The sequence below is a fragment of the Puma concolor genome, chromosome B1 (genome assembly GCF_028749965.1).
Source record: "Puma concolor isolate L17-30 chromosome B1, mPumCon1.1.hap2, whole genome shotgun sequence".
Taxonomy (NCBI): domain Eukaryota; kingdom Metazoa; phylum Chordata; class Mammalia; order Carnivora; family Felidae; genus Puma; species Puma concolor.
The window spans coordinates 69,447,023-69,464,593 of NC_141670.1; the positions used below are offsets into that span (position 1 = coordinate 69,447,023).

Below are 17,571 nucleotides of genomic sequence, written 5' to 3' on the forward strand. Positions count from 1 at the left end.
CTAAGTCCGCTGCCTGACCACCTGGTAGCTGGACCCTAGCATCCGTGCACTAGAAGCCTCCAGCCCTCTGTATAGACAGGTTTTTCTCCCCAGGTCCTCTGGCTCCCATCTTTGATTACAGCCCATTTCTTGGCATCTTTGAAGTGTTTAGGGTATGGCCACCCTGGGCTTATTTTTTCCTTCAAACTCACAGCCCCTGCCACACTGATATGAAGAGATTTGTTTACTAATTGCAGGGCATATAAAAAATATAGAAAGTTTTTAGCTACCAGAGCAATAAAAATATTATTTATGTTTGAATGTGGTGGGATGCATGGTCATTTCTACTAAAAGCCCCTTCCTTGGGGCTTCTATGATAAAATTGATTCTATTGAGAAAATCAGGTTCAACATTTTAAATAGAGTGATCTCCCCCCACCCCCCACCCCCGGATTATGACCAACATAAACTCAAAGAAAGAGTCTGTATGACAGTAATGTTTAAACATCTAGCATTCTGGTTTTTGCAAATAAATGTAAAATGACTGATAAATTACTAGGAAAAGATTCCACTCTATGAGTTAATATACAATATAGGTACTGTCTTCTTCTCTAACAAACATTCCAAATAGCAAGTGAAAGTTTAGACGCACAGTCTAAGCCTATCTTCTATATCTAAAATTCTCAGCCTTCCAAAGAAGCCAGAAGCCTGGCTTAACCCAGCAGCCTGGATTAACATATTAAAATAGCATGTTAATCCAAGTTACTAAATTGTGAATTTACTACAAAATAGGTTCAGTATTCGTAGGATGGGACAATTTTAAAAGTGGGAAAATTTTAAGTATACAATAATTTCTATTAAAGTTCCATAAATAACACTGATTTAGAACACATTAGGACAATGAACATTATTATCTTCCTGCCCATTATGTAGAATAAACAAAAGTACAAGAAAAACACTTCTAAACCTGCAACTTTAGATGAGACAGTTTTCATCTATTGCTTTCCAGCCCCACTGTTGTTGCAAATGATGCCTTTGAAAAAGTTAGGGGGCAAAAAACTCCTTCCTCAAAATATTTCACCACTCTCTGCTTTTCACGGTCTATTACTGTGGTTAAAACCGCACATCGCTGAGTTGTGCGGTACACAACATGCACAACTCAGTGACTACCGCTACTCTGCTGAAAGGACTGGAAAAACACATCCAATTTACACTGTTTCTATCTTCATCTATGACAAATGTCTCCTCTGACATTTTCCTAAGTGAGAATGACAATAACCTTTGTTGCATTGCTAAATTACCTTTGTTCACCACCTTTCTGATCAAAGAAACTGAATTTATTTTTAAATAAGACTGAGAAAACCATTACTATAAATTGTACATTGCTTCAGGACTACAAATTTTTACTCCACATAAGAGTTTCGCTCTGTATTAGGACAACATTATATGTAATAACATTATAAATGACATTACTGCCATTTGTACAAATACCAGTATTTCAAACCTTGATATATTTCTAATAGATTGACAATAAAACTCACAAAAACATTCATTTCACTTAAATTGCTTAGAACAGAAAAAAGTGAGTAAGCTGTCACTGATGGTCTCAAAGGAATTAATAGACTCTGTGAATGTCATAACTCTTAACAGAGAAAATGATTCATGTTTCAACAACATAAAGGTATGCAACCCAAAGAACATTTATCTAAAAAGAAAACAAAAAAAATTTTTTTTTAAAAACCATAAAGTGCTGACCTCAATGTCAATCAAGGAATTCAATACAGCAAATGAAACCTAGAAGCCAAATGGCAGATTTTTTGCAATGTATATCATCCTTCTCACTTGATGATAATCAGGTGTCAAAGCAATTTCATGAGAATTAGGTAAAAACATAAAAATATTCTTCAAAGTATTTTGATTCAAAACTAACTGTTCAGGGTGAATTAGCTGTCAAAATGAGTGATCAGGTTACTTATTATATATACCAATAAACAATTTCCAGACTAACATGATAAAAATATGATAAATGTGAGAATCATCTGTGAACTAGTTTTATAAAACCAGATTGTTAATAACATCTCAACCATACTATTCTTTAATCAAGCCTCAATATTTTGTGGAGAAATAAATATATATGCATCACTATTGTCAACCTTTAGCACAGCACCAGTAGAAACTCCTTCCTATTAAAACAGTATGAACACTATTCCTAAGGCAACATCACCAAAAGAAACAAACAACTTAGAGCAAATGTCACAGGTGCAACGTGAAGACATAGCCTATATATAGTACTAGCTTGTCATTCAGGCTGAAACACCATTCCTTCCTTCATCCCATTAAAGTACTGGCTTGCGAGCATTTGACATCCAGCCAGAGAAAGAGTAACTTATGTCATCTTTTAAAATAATTAGGCATAGAGTCCAATGTGTTCATAAAATAGGTCTGAACTACAAGTCCTCTTTCTTCCAGAACAGCAGTTTTCTGAACATTAGGTTCCCTTTCCAGAAGTTAGAACAAGCTGTTACTTGACTAGTTAATGATGGCTGGTACTGAAAAAAGACCATCACAGGCTCCTTCACTGTTCTAGGGTCTCAGTCCATAGATTTGTTTTGTATAACAGACCTTGCATCAATAGAATAATGAAGTCACTAACCTCTGTCCTCCTTTAAGATACATAAATTTCAAATCACAGTCATTAAAGCAATATTTATAATGAAAAGCCACCAAAAATGTACCCTTACAATTATTAACTAAACTGTGGAAAGTTCAAATAACTGAACAATTAAACAGGCATCAAGATACATAAAGAGCAAGCCTTTTAAAGAGCTTTTAATATTACAAGGCAACACTTATATGTACACATATTCTTTAATTGAAATAAACAAGATATTACATTGTTTATTAAGTATGCTCTTCAGTATGTGAAACACATACATGTAAGACTAGATAGGAAAACACTATAGAGTATTATAGTATTACTTTGAATGAGAGATTATAAGTGATTTTTTCCATCTCTTTACCTTTGCTAATTTACACATTACTTATTACTTTTTATATTAAAATTATACATAATTAAAAAATATACCAACACTTAAACATTGTTTGACTATACCTTCATCCAAGTTCAGAAACAGAGTTAGAACCCCCAAAAAGAGACCAAAAAGTAAGTAGGTCCTGTATTTGAAGGACAAGAACGTTAATCAATTCTCCATTCCTCTGGGAAACAGAATTCCTAGAACTATAGGAGCTGGTTCATCGGCTCACTCCCAGCATCCCAGGCAGAATTCCAGGAGGCACAACCACCCACCATACTGTACTGCCAGTTTCCTCAGTCTCGAAATGCAGATGAAAATTATACTTACCTCAAAGGGTAGTTGCAATACTAAACGATCACACACACACACACACACACACACACACACACACACACTATTCAAAATGGTGAGCTGGTAAATAGAAAGCACTGTCAAAGCCTTAGCTATTTTTCCATCATCACTTTATTACTGCTACTACCACTACCAGTGCTATTTCCATTACTATAACTATCGCTACTATAAGAACAACCACAAATAGGCAGGCAATAGAGCCAGCCTCTCTCCCTCATGGGGCTATTTTCCAAAGAGAATAATGCCTGCCAGTCTGATCTCGGAGAAGCAGAGGGCAAAGAGGCATGGGAATTGCACCAGAGATTGTTTTTCACTAGATGCAATGCGCCTCTGGCACTCTCTCACTACCCAAGTCCCTACCTCCAAAGGCCATCCCAGTGCCTTCTATTACCACACCCAGGCATGTATAAATTGCCTCTCCCTATCTCACTGACTCTGACATTTTATAAATGTTTGTTCATGTTTTTAAAATAGATTCTTAATTTGTCCCTGACCCATTCAGAATTACTCATCAAGAATACAGTTAAATATTTTCATGAGAGAGTGAAGTTATAGAAGGGGGGGGTGGGGAGCAGTCACTATGCTTTAATAAATTTTGCCCATTTAAATATTTATTTAGTAAATTTAAATAAAGATATTTAATCTGTTAAAATGTTTTAAACTTTAGTCAAAATAAAAATATACAACTGTGAAAAATAAACAATTGGGGTAAAAAATAACTAAAACTTAGTGGCTGACACCTTCAGTCAGGGAACTGAACATATGTGTGTAACAGATGAGCCCTAACCCTCCTTGGCCATAGCTGATTGGAACGAGGTGCATATCTGCCCCAAGCCTGGCCAATCAGACTGTAGCCTGAAGAATCCAAAGAAAAGACACAGGCACTACAGTCAAATGACGGAAACATTAGGGACATAAGCTCACAAGTCAATAGTCAGCACCTGTAAGCCAAAATCACAGGGAGAAAAACATTAATAGCCTTAGAGAAAGGGGAGCCAGTCCACAGACAAATGCAAGAATGAGAGACCATATGGTCCCGAGAAGCAGAAAAGTCAACGATAGTCCCTGGCTTTCTATTTCTAGTTCCATGAGGTCTCAATGAACTTTCTTTGCTTCTCATTAGATGTTTATGAGAGTGCCTTTTAATGGAGACAGATTTTATTCCCAATAAACAAATGTGCCCTAAACTAGCCTGATGTGCTCCTATAACAAATGGACATGTGATCAACATGTCTTTTGTTCTTTCCCTTGGTTAAAGAGATTGTAACAGTGTTTAAACATAAAGTAATCCTTTCTTAAAGATCAATGCCCCAAGGTAGTCTCTTGCTTTCTGTCAGAAGAGGAAACAACAGAATTCTGCAAAGGAACTCAATTCTACAAAGAGATTTTAAGCTTCATGGAAAATCCATTACAGAATGTCTATACAATACCTGCTTCTTGGAAGAAACATGGATTCCTTAATGAACACGGAACCAGAGAGAAGTATATACCAGCAGGTCCCAATATCATCAGGACTGAAAAGAAAAGGTAACAAAATCAGATGATTATCTATGACAACAACAACAAAATTAAAACATATATAGCACAAACTATAGTACCCATGTTTCTTTTAGAACCATGAAGAACAATGAAATAGCATAAAACACATACATAAAAATACCATTATTTGACTACTGGAATCATTTTTTTAAGTTACTTTCTATCTCTGGGGTGCCTGGGTGGCTGGCTCAGTCGGTTGAGCATCCAACTCGACTTCAGCTCAGGTCATGATCACACAGTTTGTGAGTTCGAGCCCCACATCAGGTCCTGTGCTCACAGCCTGCTTAGGATCCTCTCTCTTCCTCTCTCTCTGCCCCTTCCTCACTCTCTCTCTCTCATTCTCTCTCAAAATAAATAAACGTAGGGGCGCCTGGGTGGCGCAGTCGGTTAGGCGTCCGACTTCAGCCAGGTCACGATCTCGCCGTCCGTGAGTTCGAGCCCCGCGTCAGGCTCTGGGCTGATGGCTCAGAGCCTGGAGCCTGTTTCCAATTCTGTGTCTCCCTCTCTCTCTGCCCCTCCCCTGTTCATGCTCTGTCTCTCTCTATCCCAAAAATAAATAAACGTTGAAAAAAAAAAAAAAAAAAAAAAAATTCAAAATAAATAAACGTGAAAAAAAAAAAAAAGCTTCTAAAAATTATTTTTGTCTCCCAAATAAGCTAAAGATATTTATCAGTATATTTAAACGTTGTAATGTTCCTTAGACCTACTGCACCTACCATCCTAAGTTTTATCTTCGGATGTTTTGAACTGAAAATATTTTCCCTGCTTGATAAAACAAAATAGAAAGAAGTAATCAGTGAAACTCAGGTTTTCCCAACCTTTTTCCGTCTACCATGCTCGCACATTTTTCTACCACACTTGTTAGATATTCTTTCAGAATTTCTTTATGTGTACGCACAGAAGAATAGACATATATTCTCATTCTCTCCGTGGTCTGTTTTTCTTCTTATGGAAAGACGGCATACTCTATAGTGTTCTTTCCTTTGTGGTAACTCTTAGAGATCTCTTCATGAGAAGCCGGCTTTCTTACAGATGTGCCATATTTGCCTTAGCCAACCCCTAGTGACAGTCATTTCTGTTGTTTTTAATCATTTGCAATTATTTAAAAATATGTTAATAAAAAGTGCTTTAGGTAACCTTGTGCATACAGTATTGACTGGACCTAGTAACCAGAAATACAACTGCTGGGTCAAAGGGTACGATAAATGTCAAATTGTCTTCCACAGGTGCTCAGCAACTTATTTGCCTACTTACTTCCACACAGCCTTACTACTACAGTTTGTTATATTTGTTTAACAAACAAATGTTTCACAATTTAGGATAAGGGCTTATTCTAGGTACTTAGGATACTTCAGAGAACCTCAACAACAACAAGGAAAAGGCCCTTTCACTCATGGAGTTTATATTCTGGTGGGACAACAAAGATAATAAACAATAAAAATAATAAATTGGTAAATTATAAATCAGTGCTCTGGGGAGAGAAATTAGTACAGGTTAAGGAAAATGGGGGGTGATACCACTGGAAATGGGTGGGCAAGGTACGTGTCAATGAGAAGAGCACATCTGAGTAAAGGAAGGGGCTGACAGCCAGCTGACTTCCTAAGTGACCAGCCTTCCCTTCCCAGCAAAGGGCAGGGAGGATCCAGAATGTTAGTGCAGAGGCTGACATGGCCTAGCAAGGACGACACGATGGTGCAGCTGAGGCAGAGTGGGTGAGGGGTAAGCCACAGGGGAGCACGAGGAATTCTACCACTGAGGCTTTTTATCAATCTTTCAGGCTTTTGCCAATCTGCTTAATGACAAGGGTACCTTAGTATAATTTTTTTCATTTCTTTTTCTTATTATTATTACAAGAGCATCTTTTTTTCTTATTATTTTTTTTAATTTCTTTATCAAAATTGACCTTTTGGGACACCTGGGTGGCTCAGTTGGTTGAGTGTCCGATTCTTGATTTCAGTTCATGTCATGATCCCAGGGTGGTGGGATAGAGTCCCCGCATGGAACATGCTTAAGATTCTCTCTCTCTCTCTCTCTCTCTCTCTCTCTCTCTCTCTCTCTCTCTCCCCCTCCCTCCCTCCCTCCCTCCCTCCGTCCCCTGCTCACTTGCATGTGCTTGCTCTCTCTCAAAAGAAAAAAAGTCATTTTTTAAAAATCTTTTACTTTCTTATTTAGAGAGAAGTGCACGTGCACAGGAGCAGGGGGAAAGGGACAGAAGGAGAGGGAGAGAGAATCCCAAGCAGGCTCCACGTTCAATGCAGAGCCTGATGTGGGGGCTCCATCCCAGGACCCTAGGATCATGACCTCAGCCAAAATCAAGAGTTGGATGCCCAACCGAGCCACCCAGGCACTCCAAAATTAACCTTTTTGAAATATGTGCTGTGAATACCTTTTTCCTCTGTTGCTTTATCCTTTGTGCTTTTTGCTATGTGTAAGTTATTTTATTTTACACAGCCAAGTTTGCCAAATTTATTAGTTAGGATACAAGCTCAACTACTATTAAAACAAAACAAAAAACTAAATACTATAGTAATGGCTTAACCAGGAGGGAGTTCATTTCTCTCTCACACATATTATAACAGCCTTAGCACCAAGGACCCAAGGCTGATATAGCAGTTCCATGGTATGAAGAACTTAGGCTCTTTCTATTGACGGGCTTAGTTACCCCAACCCATAGCATCCATGTCATATTCTAAGGTGGCAACTCCAAACCTCACCACCGTATTCACACTCTAGCCAGGGAAAGGGGTGGAGAGGAAGTACACGGAGCATACCCCATTGTTGTGAAGAGTACAACAGGGAGATGTATGCTGCACTTGTCTTGTAACACAATGAATCACATGTGTGTGCAAGGGCATCCTCAGCAATCTCCCCCAAGTCTGTCCTTTGGGGGGCATGTAAATAAATTCCAAAAGTTTTTAAAGGACAAAAAATTCTATTTACAATTCTGAATAGTTATTTAAAAGACCAATGACTATCAAGTAATCATTTTCATTTTGTTATTTGCTTACAAACAAAGCAGCAGTTGACCACCATTTCCCCCAAGTCCAGTCTTAACCAATTTCACAACTACTTAGTCCTTGATGGCAAAGCCTTGTGAAAATGTACAGAGACATATTATTGAATAGAGTTCAGTTCCAATGAAACCATAAAAGTTAAATGATTTCTCAAATGAGAATACAAAGCACAATACTTCAGAAATAATTCATACCCTTTTCCCTCCAGATTTTAATCACTGGCTTTTGCAATCTACAATCATTTACCTAGTTTGGGGGAAAAAACTTACTCATCTTTCTTAACATAAAGGGACAACATTATTACTAAATTCTAATTTAGGTGAAGTAAAAAGTGCTCCTATAATATTCCCTTTATCACCAAACAGAACTGAAATCTAGAAAAATAGGAAATTAAGGTAGGTCACTGCTTACCAGCTATGTGGCCTTGGCAGCTTACTAAAGTGACTGCAAGGATTAAATGAACAATGCTCATGAAATGCAAATAATAATTATTCTAGAGCTGGGGCACCTGGGTGGCTCAGTTGGTTGGACATCCGACTTTGGCTCAGTCATGATCTCACGGTTCACGGGTTCGAGCCCCACATCGAGCTCTGTGCTGACAGCTCAGAGCCTGGAGCCTGCTTCAGATTCTGTGTCTCTCCTACTCTCTCTCTCTCTCAAAAATAAATAAAAATTTGAAAAAAATTTTAACTGAAAAACATAATTATTCAGAGCTTTTTATCATGTACCATGGTGTAGATTAACTTTGACATAGAGAATATAACAAACATTCATTGGCTTTCTAGTTATTCTGTATCTGTCCATTTTGAAGACAAATTACTATGGATGAAATAAGTGCAAGGTTTGTAAACTCAGCTTTCCATGGAGCTAGCTAACAGAAGATGGACTATAACGATAATACTTATCTGGAACTAATACTGGGATTTCACTTTGCCTAATGGTTCTCAAGCTTTGGTATGCTTATGAATCACTTGGGTTAAGAATGCATGCTCCCAGCCTCTACCTATTCCACCCAATCCCACAATCTGTGATCACTAGGTGGGAGATCCATCACAGTGCCTTTTAAACAAAGATCCCGGGTGATTCTTATGCATGAGGCTTGTCAACTTTGAAAAATCTTTAGAAAAACTACAAGAAAAAAAAAAAAGTACAACTCTATCAATATCTATGCAAGTAAGTTGCAGGTGTTGTATTCAGCAGTGTTGTTTTAATTTTTTCCCCAAATAATTGTTTTATGTTTTAAAAATATGAGCTAAGTGTGGGGGCGGGGGCACCTAGTGGCTCAGTCAGTTAAGCATCCCACTCTTGATTTTGGTCCAGGTCATGATCCCAGGGTCATGGGATGGAGCTCTGCATTGGGCTCCACACTGAGCATGGAGTCTGCTCAGGATTCTCTCTCTCTCTCCCCCTCTGTCCCTCTCCCTTGCTCACAATGCTCTCGCGTGCTCTTCCTCTAAAATTAATTAATTAATTAATTTTGGAGTGCCTGGGTGGCTCAGTTGGTTAAGCAGCTGACTCTTGATTTCAGCTCAGGTCATGATCTCATGTCATAAGACTGAGCCCCACATCAGGTTCCATGCTGGGCATGGAGTCTGCTTAAGATTCTCTTTCTCCCACACCCTCTGCCTCTCCCCTGCATGCACATGCTCGCTCTCGTGCTCTTTCTCTCTCTCTCTCTCCCTCTCTCTCTGTACACACACACACGCACGCACGCATGCATGCATATGCCAAGGGTTGAAATTATGAGCTAATGGAAAAAGCTGAATCTTAGAATAAACCTGATGGCATTTCTAAATAACCTAAGACTTAACATCACCAGTGATGGATAGAAAAGAGTGGCCTAAAGATTAAAAAGGAACATACAGCAAAGTAGTACTTCACAAGTCTCTCTGATCAGCCAAGATGGACACTTAGAAAAGACCTATAATTTTTTAGACTAAACTAAGAACTATATTGGACAACCGATTTGATGCCAATACAGCCCATTCTGCAATTGACAAAATGAAAGCCACAAAGCCTAGCTGTGTGACAAGGTACTCTAAAAGCCTCCTGTTTTTTATTTCATCAACGAGGAAAAAAATGAATAAACCCAAACAAAACAAAAATTTAAATGTACCATGATTGATTCACTCCCAGTATAATTAAAAGGACTCTGAAGTAATCAAAAATGCATGATGTCCTTTAAGACAAGACTAAACCAAAATGGCAAGTGTAGACTTGGAATAACAGGGAACAGGCAAGTGTGTAATCTGCTGTCCTTCTCTCCCCACCTTATTTCCTTCTGCTCCTCAACACAAACCCATTACTTCCGGGAGACTCCTTTCCTGCCTGTCCCTTCCCACCTCTTCCAGTCTGTCCAAGATACTGGCCCTTCTCCATCTTCTCAATCACATTGTACCTTAAAGCAATGGCTCAAACCCTATTTCTGTAGTAACATCTTCTCAGTCACTGTTTTCCAAATTCCAAAATATTTATCCCATCTAATTTCATCCTATTTTATATTTTTCTCTTTGAATTCTTAGTCCTGAGGTATTTAGGTGTCTTCCTCCAACTACACTGAATCTTTTAGACGGAACTATGTGCTGTACCAGGTAGAAACTGGGCACCATTTTAGTTATCATTTGCTCAGGCAAATCAGATCATGTTTCTGCTTATAACCCATGGTTCCCTAACCGGAGAAAGTCCAAACCCCTTGACAAAGCACGTGAAGGAAGCAGTATGTGGCTATGCAAAGGACAAAGGTTTGGGAACATATATTCTTTCCTACCAGCCATGTGATCCTGGTGAACTTAAATTCTAAGATTCTAGTTCCTCAACTGTAAAATGGAGCTACCAATACCTTTTTCACAACGTTACTTGGATTTAACAAAACAGTATATATGCAGGTTCTTGCATAATAGGTACATAAAAAATACTAGCTCTCTTCATCTCTTTTCCTCTCTTATGACCATTTCTAAAAAGGCCAATGTACAACTTTATCCTCTGCTCATAACCCCAAATATCCTATGCTGCAAACTTCACCTGTTCAGCCATGCTGACTTTTTCCCCACCAAAGCCTCAGGGCCTTTGGACAAACCTGCTGTTCCAGCTTCTAAACAGTACCTTTTATCTAGTAAACTTATTACTCATCCTTTGAATTCCAGGCTAACTACCACTTCCTCTGAGAAGTGTTTTAGTGGCTTCCAAATAAATTGAGTCACTCTCCTCCTGAGTTCCCAGAGCATTTTGTACATGCTCACATTAAGCAGTTGCCAGTCATAATATTTATTTTAGGAGTCATCCCCCATTAGCTTTTAAACTCCTCTAACTCACCAGCACCCCAATATATACATATACTACACAATGCTTAATTGGCACTCAGCTATTTTCTTAATGAATTAATAATTTAATACACACCAACTCAGATATAGTATTTAAAGTGAAAGTCAAAGATGTGAATGTCAGTTTACCAGTAATCAGAAAAATGAAACTAGGCTAAAAGAACTTCCTTAGCAATATCCTGTCAGTCCACACGGTGGCGATGTTTCCACATGAAAGAGCTGCGTATGGTGTTCACATTCCTTATTTACAAAGCAGGAAGCTAATACAAGTGATCAAGTTGAAGTTGACAAGGGAGTTGAAAGAATCATTGATCACCACCCAAAGAAAACTATTTAGCTCAGCAAAGATGGCTATTAGAGAGCAAAAAAGTAACATGAAAAGGCTACTTCATTCAGTTATTAATACAATATGAAAACTTAATCGAGTTTTGTGGAGCCCAATCAACCCAAAAGGGCTGCTTATGGCAGCTTATGGTAATATAGGAAATAAAGGCAAAGTGAGGAGAGAGAAAGATTTGTAACAAAAGAAGAGTGGCAAGAGTGGGCGAGGCAGGTGTGGGCAAAAGATACTTAGAGTAATATTTAACTCAAAATAAGTATCTAAGGTGGCGAGGGGTGGTGGCCACAAACAGAAACTGAAAAAATGGTAAGAACGGTACCTTTGCAAAATCCAAACAATTTTGAACCAGAAATTAGCGCTTTGCAAGATGACCCTGACAAAATATGGCATGAGGAGGGCAGTGGAGCTCCAAGAAGGAATCCCTCCCACTTTAGCAGATCAAGTGCAACGTGCCATTGGCACAAGTCAGAAGTGACCCAGGGATGCGAAGAGGCACCTCTACAGTGTTTTCTCTGGGGCAACGCTAACAAGGGCATTAGAACACAGAGAAGCAAGAACACGGAAGTCATGGTGAATAAGAAAGGGTGATGCCAGCACCAGTGAAATGTGTGCAAACAGTGGTTAGGAAGACCAGTCGGGGAAGAGGTGGGTACACAGCAATCCTAGAGAAGTTATGGACCACCAAGACCCCACACATCAAATACCCATTTTGTGGATATTTTAGAGAGGATGTTATGCCATATTCAAACAACAAAGCTGCTGGCATCTGAGAGAAATGGAGACAGGATTCTTATCACTTGTATGTGGGTTACCGGCTCCACATCTGGGGTAAAACACCAGAAAGGGAAATAAAATGAAGACTAACAAAAACTCCAATAACTAACCGGAGACAGCTAGCCAGGAATCCCACAGGGCCAGCCACAGTGACCAAAACTAGGAAAAATGCCTGTTTCTTTTTCTGCATCCACTATCTGGGCACTAGCATCCAACAAGAGGATAAAACCAGAAAACAGAAAATCTTCCTATTCTCCTTCTCCACAGCCTATCATCAGGTTCTTTCAGTGCCTCCCAACCCCCCAAGCCCCAGGCCTCTTAATCGAAGCCCTCTGCTTAAGTGCAGGTCCTTATTTCTGCTCACCTACACTTTTCATTATACTCTTCTGATGGGCTCGGATTTGACTCTCAAATATGCAATTGTGCCAAAAACCAACAAGAAAATAACTTTACTTATTTACAGCAAATTATCCTCTATCCTTTTACAGGATCCAGCAGTTCCCTCACATCAGAGGTTTTGAATATGTACTTTGTGAGCCCCTTGGGACTACACACTGTTCAACCTTCTTCTAACCATAATAGCTACTGCTATTGAGCTAAATAGGATTTCCTATGAACAAAGTGTTCCATGGCTTAAAAAAGAAGTTCTAACAATGGCGGCCTTCCAATATGCAGATGGCTTTTCTGATACACAATAATTTTAATCTTTTTCACAAATGCATTACCTCACTTTTGTTACTGGGTTTATCAAAAAGTTTAATCATTAGTTGTTTTGTTTTTGTTTTCGTTTTTTCTCCTCTGATGGGGCAGTAAGCTAGCTATAAGTTCAAAGACCAAATATGTATTGTTTGTGTTATTTATTTTTGTATGGCCAATGGCACAAAGTACACTCACAAGATTAATTAAGGCAACACAGCATTGTAAGTGACCCTAAGAATATCAGGTCAAAAGAAAGGTAAGCCCACACCATTTTTACTCAGGCATAAAATATAAAACCTATTTTAGAAAGAGCTCTACCAAGAGTTAAAGGTTTTAGCATTTATATTTTTAACCCATAGAGAAGAAATATTTTATAATAAAATTATATACTTAATAATATTTAGTTATATATAAATTACCATACCTATGAAAAGAACACATTTAAAAAGTAGAGGGGAACTTTTTGTTTTATTTCCTAAAAGTTCTAAATTATAAGAACATTACTTCACTTTTATAAATAAAAACTCTAGGGGAAAAAAAGCACCATTCTCACATGAAGTTCTTCAGAAAATCTTTATTCTCCATTCATTAGCAACTCAATTACAGGGGCTTGGAACCATGAAAAAGGAAAGTATCATCAGTAAGAACTCTGAAAACTGATGAAAATACTAAGGCTATTTCAGCTTCATTTGGGGGGAAAATTAGTATTTTGAAAATATTGGGAATATAGTAGACCTGTATTTTCTAAAAATCATGTTTCTCTTAACCAGCAGAATGAACAACCTAAAACTACTGAAGAACTAGTAAAGCTGAAAATTCTGTAGCCTCATTAATGGAGTCATTCTTAAACTTATAAAACTCATTTAAAAAATGAAATGAAGGAGTGATGTCTTGGGAGCCATTAAGTTATTCAAAACACTTCTTTTTTTGACTGAAAGAAAAAATGTCAGTGCAGATTACATATTTATTACAATACATCAATCAGTCATTCAGCTATACTGAGGGTGGAGGGATATATTCAAGGGCTCAAGAAACAATTTATCAAATTTAGAAGAGCAGCCAAATCTGAAAAAAAAATGACTCTGGAAAACTACCACTAACTCGTACTTAACAGAATGCATATGAAATAATTAAGCCTTATTTATTGACTATATATTTCTTTAAATCGCTAAATTTGAGAGTTCAGAGAGTTTTATTCACTAAGTAGTTTTGCAAAAAAATTGATACGAAGAATCTAACACCTAGTGCTGTCAGCTCTTTTATTACAAAATTAGACCACAATGAAGGTCTTTATTGGCTCATCTTCCTTTGAAAATGGAGTATCTTCCTTTAAAATGAATTCAAAAAATAAGAGCGAACAGACTAATGAAAACTTCTGTACTAGGCATAGCAAATGTAAACCTGAAACACACACACAGGGCCTGCCCTGACAGAGTTTACAAATTAAATAATTTCTAAAATGCTCTTATTTACTCTTCCATTCACCACAAATATAAAACATTTTAATTTAAAGACCGATAGTAAATATGAAAATATTATTGCTATGAAGCCTTACAGTATTACCATGTGTATATAAAACAATCTTCTCAAGTACATCTATGCGTGGGTAGATGTGTACGTGCAAGCGTGTATTTGAACTTTCATATTTACCTACAGCACATGTATACCTCATAACATGCCAAGCTTGGTGGCTAAACATCCTTGTTCTACAGTCCTATGCAAAGACTAATTCTTTAAAAATATAATTTCTTCATGTAAATGAAAATCTTAGGTTTCAAAATTTTCTCCATACACACATACAAGTAAGAGAAATTAGGGACACATGGACAAGGAGGATACTTAAAAATTATGATTATATCTTGCTGGGAAAGAAAGGCGATTTTAAGTATTTTGTTTCTTTTTTTCTTTTTTAAGGAGCTAAAGCAACGTAGGTAGCAGATGAGTAAGGTAAATAAAAATAATAATATAACAAAATAAAAGCCTGGCCACATCTGGAAGGAAAAAGCAGTACAAGAATTGGATATGGGCCAAAGAGTCAAAGGAGAACTTTTTTTTAAACAATATATTTTTGCTTACCAGTTTTTTTTTTTTAATGTTTATTTGTTTATTTTGAGAGAGAGAGAGAGAGAGCGTGGGGGGGGGGGGGCAAGAGAGGGACAGAGAGAATCCCAAGCAGGCTCTACACTGTCAGCACAGAGCCCAATGCGGAGCTGAATCCCACAGACCATGGCATCGTGACCTGAGCTGAAATCAAGAGTTGGATACTTAACCAACTGAGCCCCCCCCCCCCGCCCCCCGGCACCTCCAAAGGAGAACTTTCTTAAAGATGGAAGACACACTTAGAGTCTGCAGGAAAGGGGGCAGGAGGAGAGGCCACAAGCACAGGAGGGAACAGGAATAACCACACTGTTCAGGAAACCAGACACCTCTCCCTGAAGCCCTGGAGGGATGGGTGAGTCAGGAGACACATGTGGCCACACATAAACCGGGTATTTGAGAACAGAAAGTAAAGCCTGAAGCAAACTCTCTAGAGGAGGAGTGGGAAGGAACGAAGGGGACAGCAGTGGGCTGGCGGCCTTGCAGAGAAGTGACAATTCAGGATAGCTGCTGTGAAAACAGGAAACCAAGTCAATAAATGAAAAGGCTGCTACAAGCAATGAGGGCTGCAGCTGAGGCTTGAAGTTTTAAATTGCACATTTACAGGGGCGCCTGGGTGGCTTGGTCAGTTAAGCGTCTGACTTCAGCTCAGGTCATGATCTCACAGTCTGTGAGTTCGAGCCCCGCGTCAGGCTCTGTGCTGACAGCTCAGAGCCTGGAGCCTGTTTCAGATTCTGTGTCTCCCTCTCTCTCTGCCCCTCCCCTGTTCATGCTCTGTCTCTCTCTGTCTCAAAAATAAATAAACGTTAAAAAAAATAAAAATAAATAAAAAAATATTTAAATTGCACATTTACAGATTTCAATAAAAAATGCTTTAAAAAGACTGGATAAGCCTCAATGCAGCTTTTTGTTTTGTTTTGTTTTGTTTTCAATGGAGGAACAATTTCCTCTCCTGCAATAAAGAAAGGTAAACCTCCTAACAAAATGCTACACAAACTCTTTTGGAAACCAAAGCATTCAGACAGACATATATGTGGAAAGTTAGCACAGAAATACCGTTACACATATTTGTCACATGGGTGTGGGGGTGCACGTGCCCACTTCTAAAAAACTATAATGGTTGAGTTTCTGATCCAAAGGTTTTTAGCACTTCAAATGTAACTATAAATTAAACTGAAGGGGCGCCTGGGTGGCGCAGTCGGTTAAGCGTCCGACTTCAGCCAGGTCATGATCTCGCGGTCCGTGAGTTCGAGCCCCGCGTCAGGCTCTGGGCTGATGGCTCAGAGCCTGGAGCCTGTTTCCGATTCTGTGTCTCCCTCTCTCTCTGCCCCTCCCCCCGTTCATGCTCTGTCTCTCTCTGTCCCAAAAATAAATAAACGTTGAAAAAAAAAAATAAATAAATTAAACTGAAATCGTGAGGATGGCTGGCCCCTAAAGAAAAACTGAAGCTGAAAGGACATATTGCTTATCTCATTTCTTAAATTCTTCAGGCAAAAATATCCCTAAAGTTCCTCAGGTTAGGAATTTACATCGTGCAACTTGGTACTCCTAAGCAAGCAAAATAGCTAGCACATAGTAGATAACATGTGAAAGGAAGGCAGAAATTACTTGATAGTCTCATCCACTGTACTAAGTTCAACTACTGTTATCTATCTTTCTAGTACCAATATTGAATTCTAAGTGGTCAAATTCTAAATTTTTACAAATTCAAATTTATCAGAACCACAAATCTCCCCCTAACCTTGATACATCTTAAAGTGGCATTTTTGTCATCCTGTTGGTTTATGCTAAAACAGGAACACCATGGGAGTTAGACATCACTACCACAATTCCTTCAAACAAAAGTTTAAAGCAGCTAAAAAATTGGGAGACCAAAATGTAAATTATCAAAACACTGATGACAATGATAGCATTTTTATACACTTATTATGTATGCAATGCTCTACATATTTTACACATAGTACTGATATTATCCTAACACCAACACTAAAGGGTAGGTACTAATATTATTGTTTCCATTTCATAGATAAGAAAAATGAGGTACAGAGTTGGATCAAAAGACTATTACATTTACCTGGTGAACGATTAAAGCCATAGACTTAGAAGTTACCAGTACACAAACATAATAAGGAAAAAAAATACTCATCTCTTGATCATAAAACCATACTCTAGAAGTCTTTGATAGTCTGACTAGACTATTCTTGAAGCCCAAGGGAGACCAAGAACAGACAAGTCATGTCCCTCATGAGTTAATAATAACAGGTCCCAAAAAGAGGGACAGTATTATTAAATTATCACAGATTTATATACACCACAAATACAAGTGTTCTTTAATTTTCAAAGCTGCATTTACACAAATTGGTAAGAGCAGGAACATGTCTCTTCAAGGGTTACAGAAGAAAATGCTGCAATTACCCTTCATCA

The 17,571-nt window shown here is 38.2% G+C and overlaps 1 protein-coding gene across 10 annotated transcripts in view; it reads right to left on the reverse strand.

The window, feature by feature from the left end:
- RAPGEF2 (Rap guanine nucleotide exchange factor 2) overlaps positions 1-17,571 on the reverse strand; it is a 249,211-nt gene that overhangs the window by 142,387 nt on the left and 89,253 nt on the right. For all 10 annotated transcript variants that reach the window (XM_086703964.1, XM_025922425.2, XM_086703960.1 and 7 more), the window contains one exon: positions 4,795-4,878. In XM_086703964.1, the coding sequence (XP_086560090.1) occupies positions 4,795-4,878 (84 nt within the window). The remainder of the gene's footprint in view (positions 1-4,794; positions 4,879-17,571) is intronic.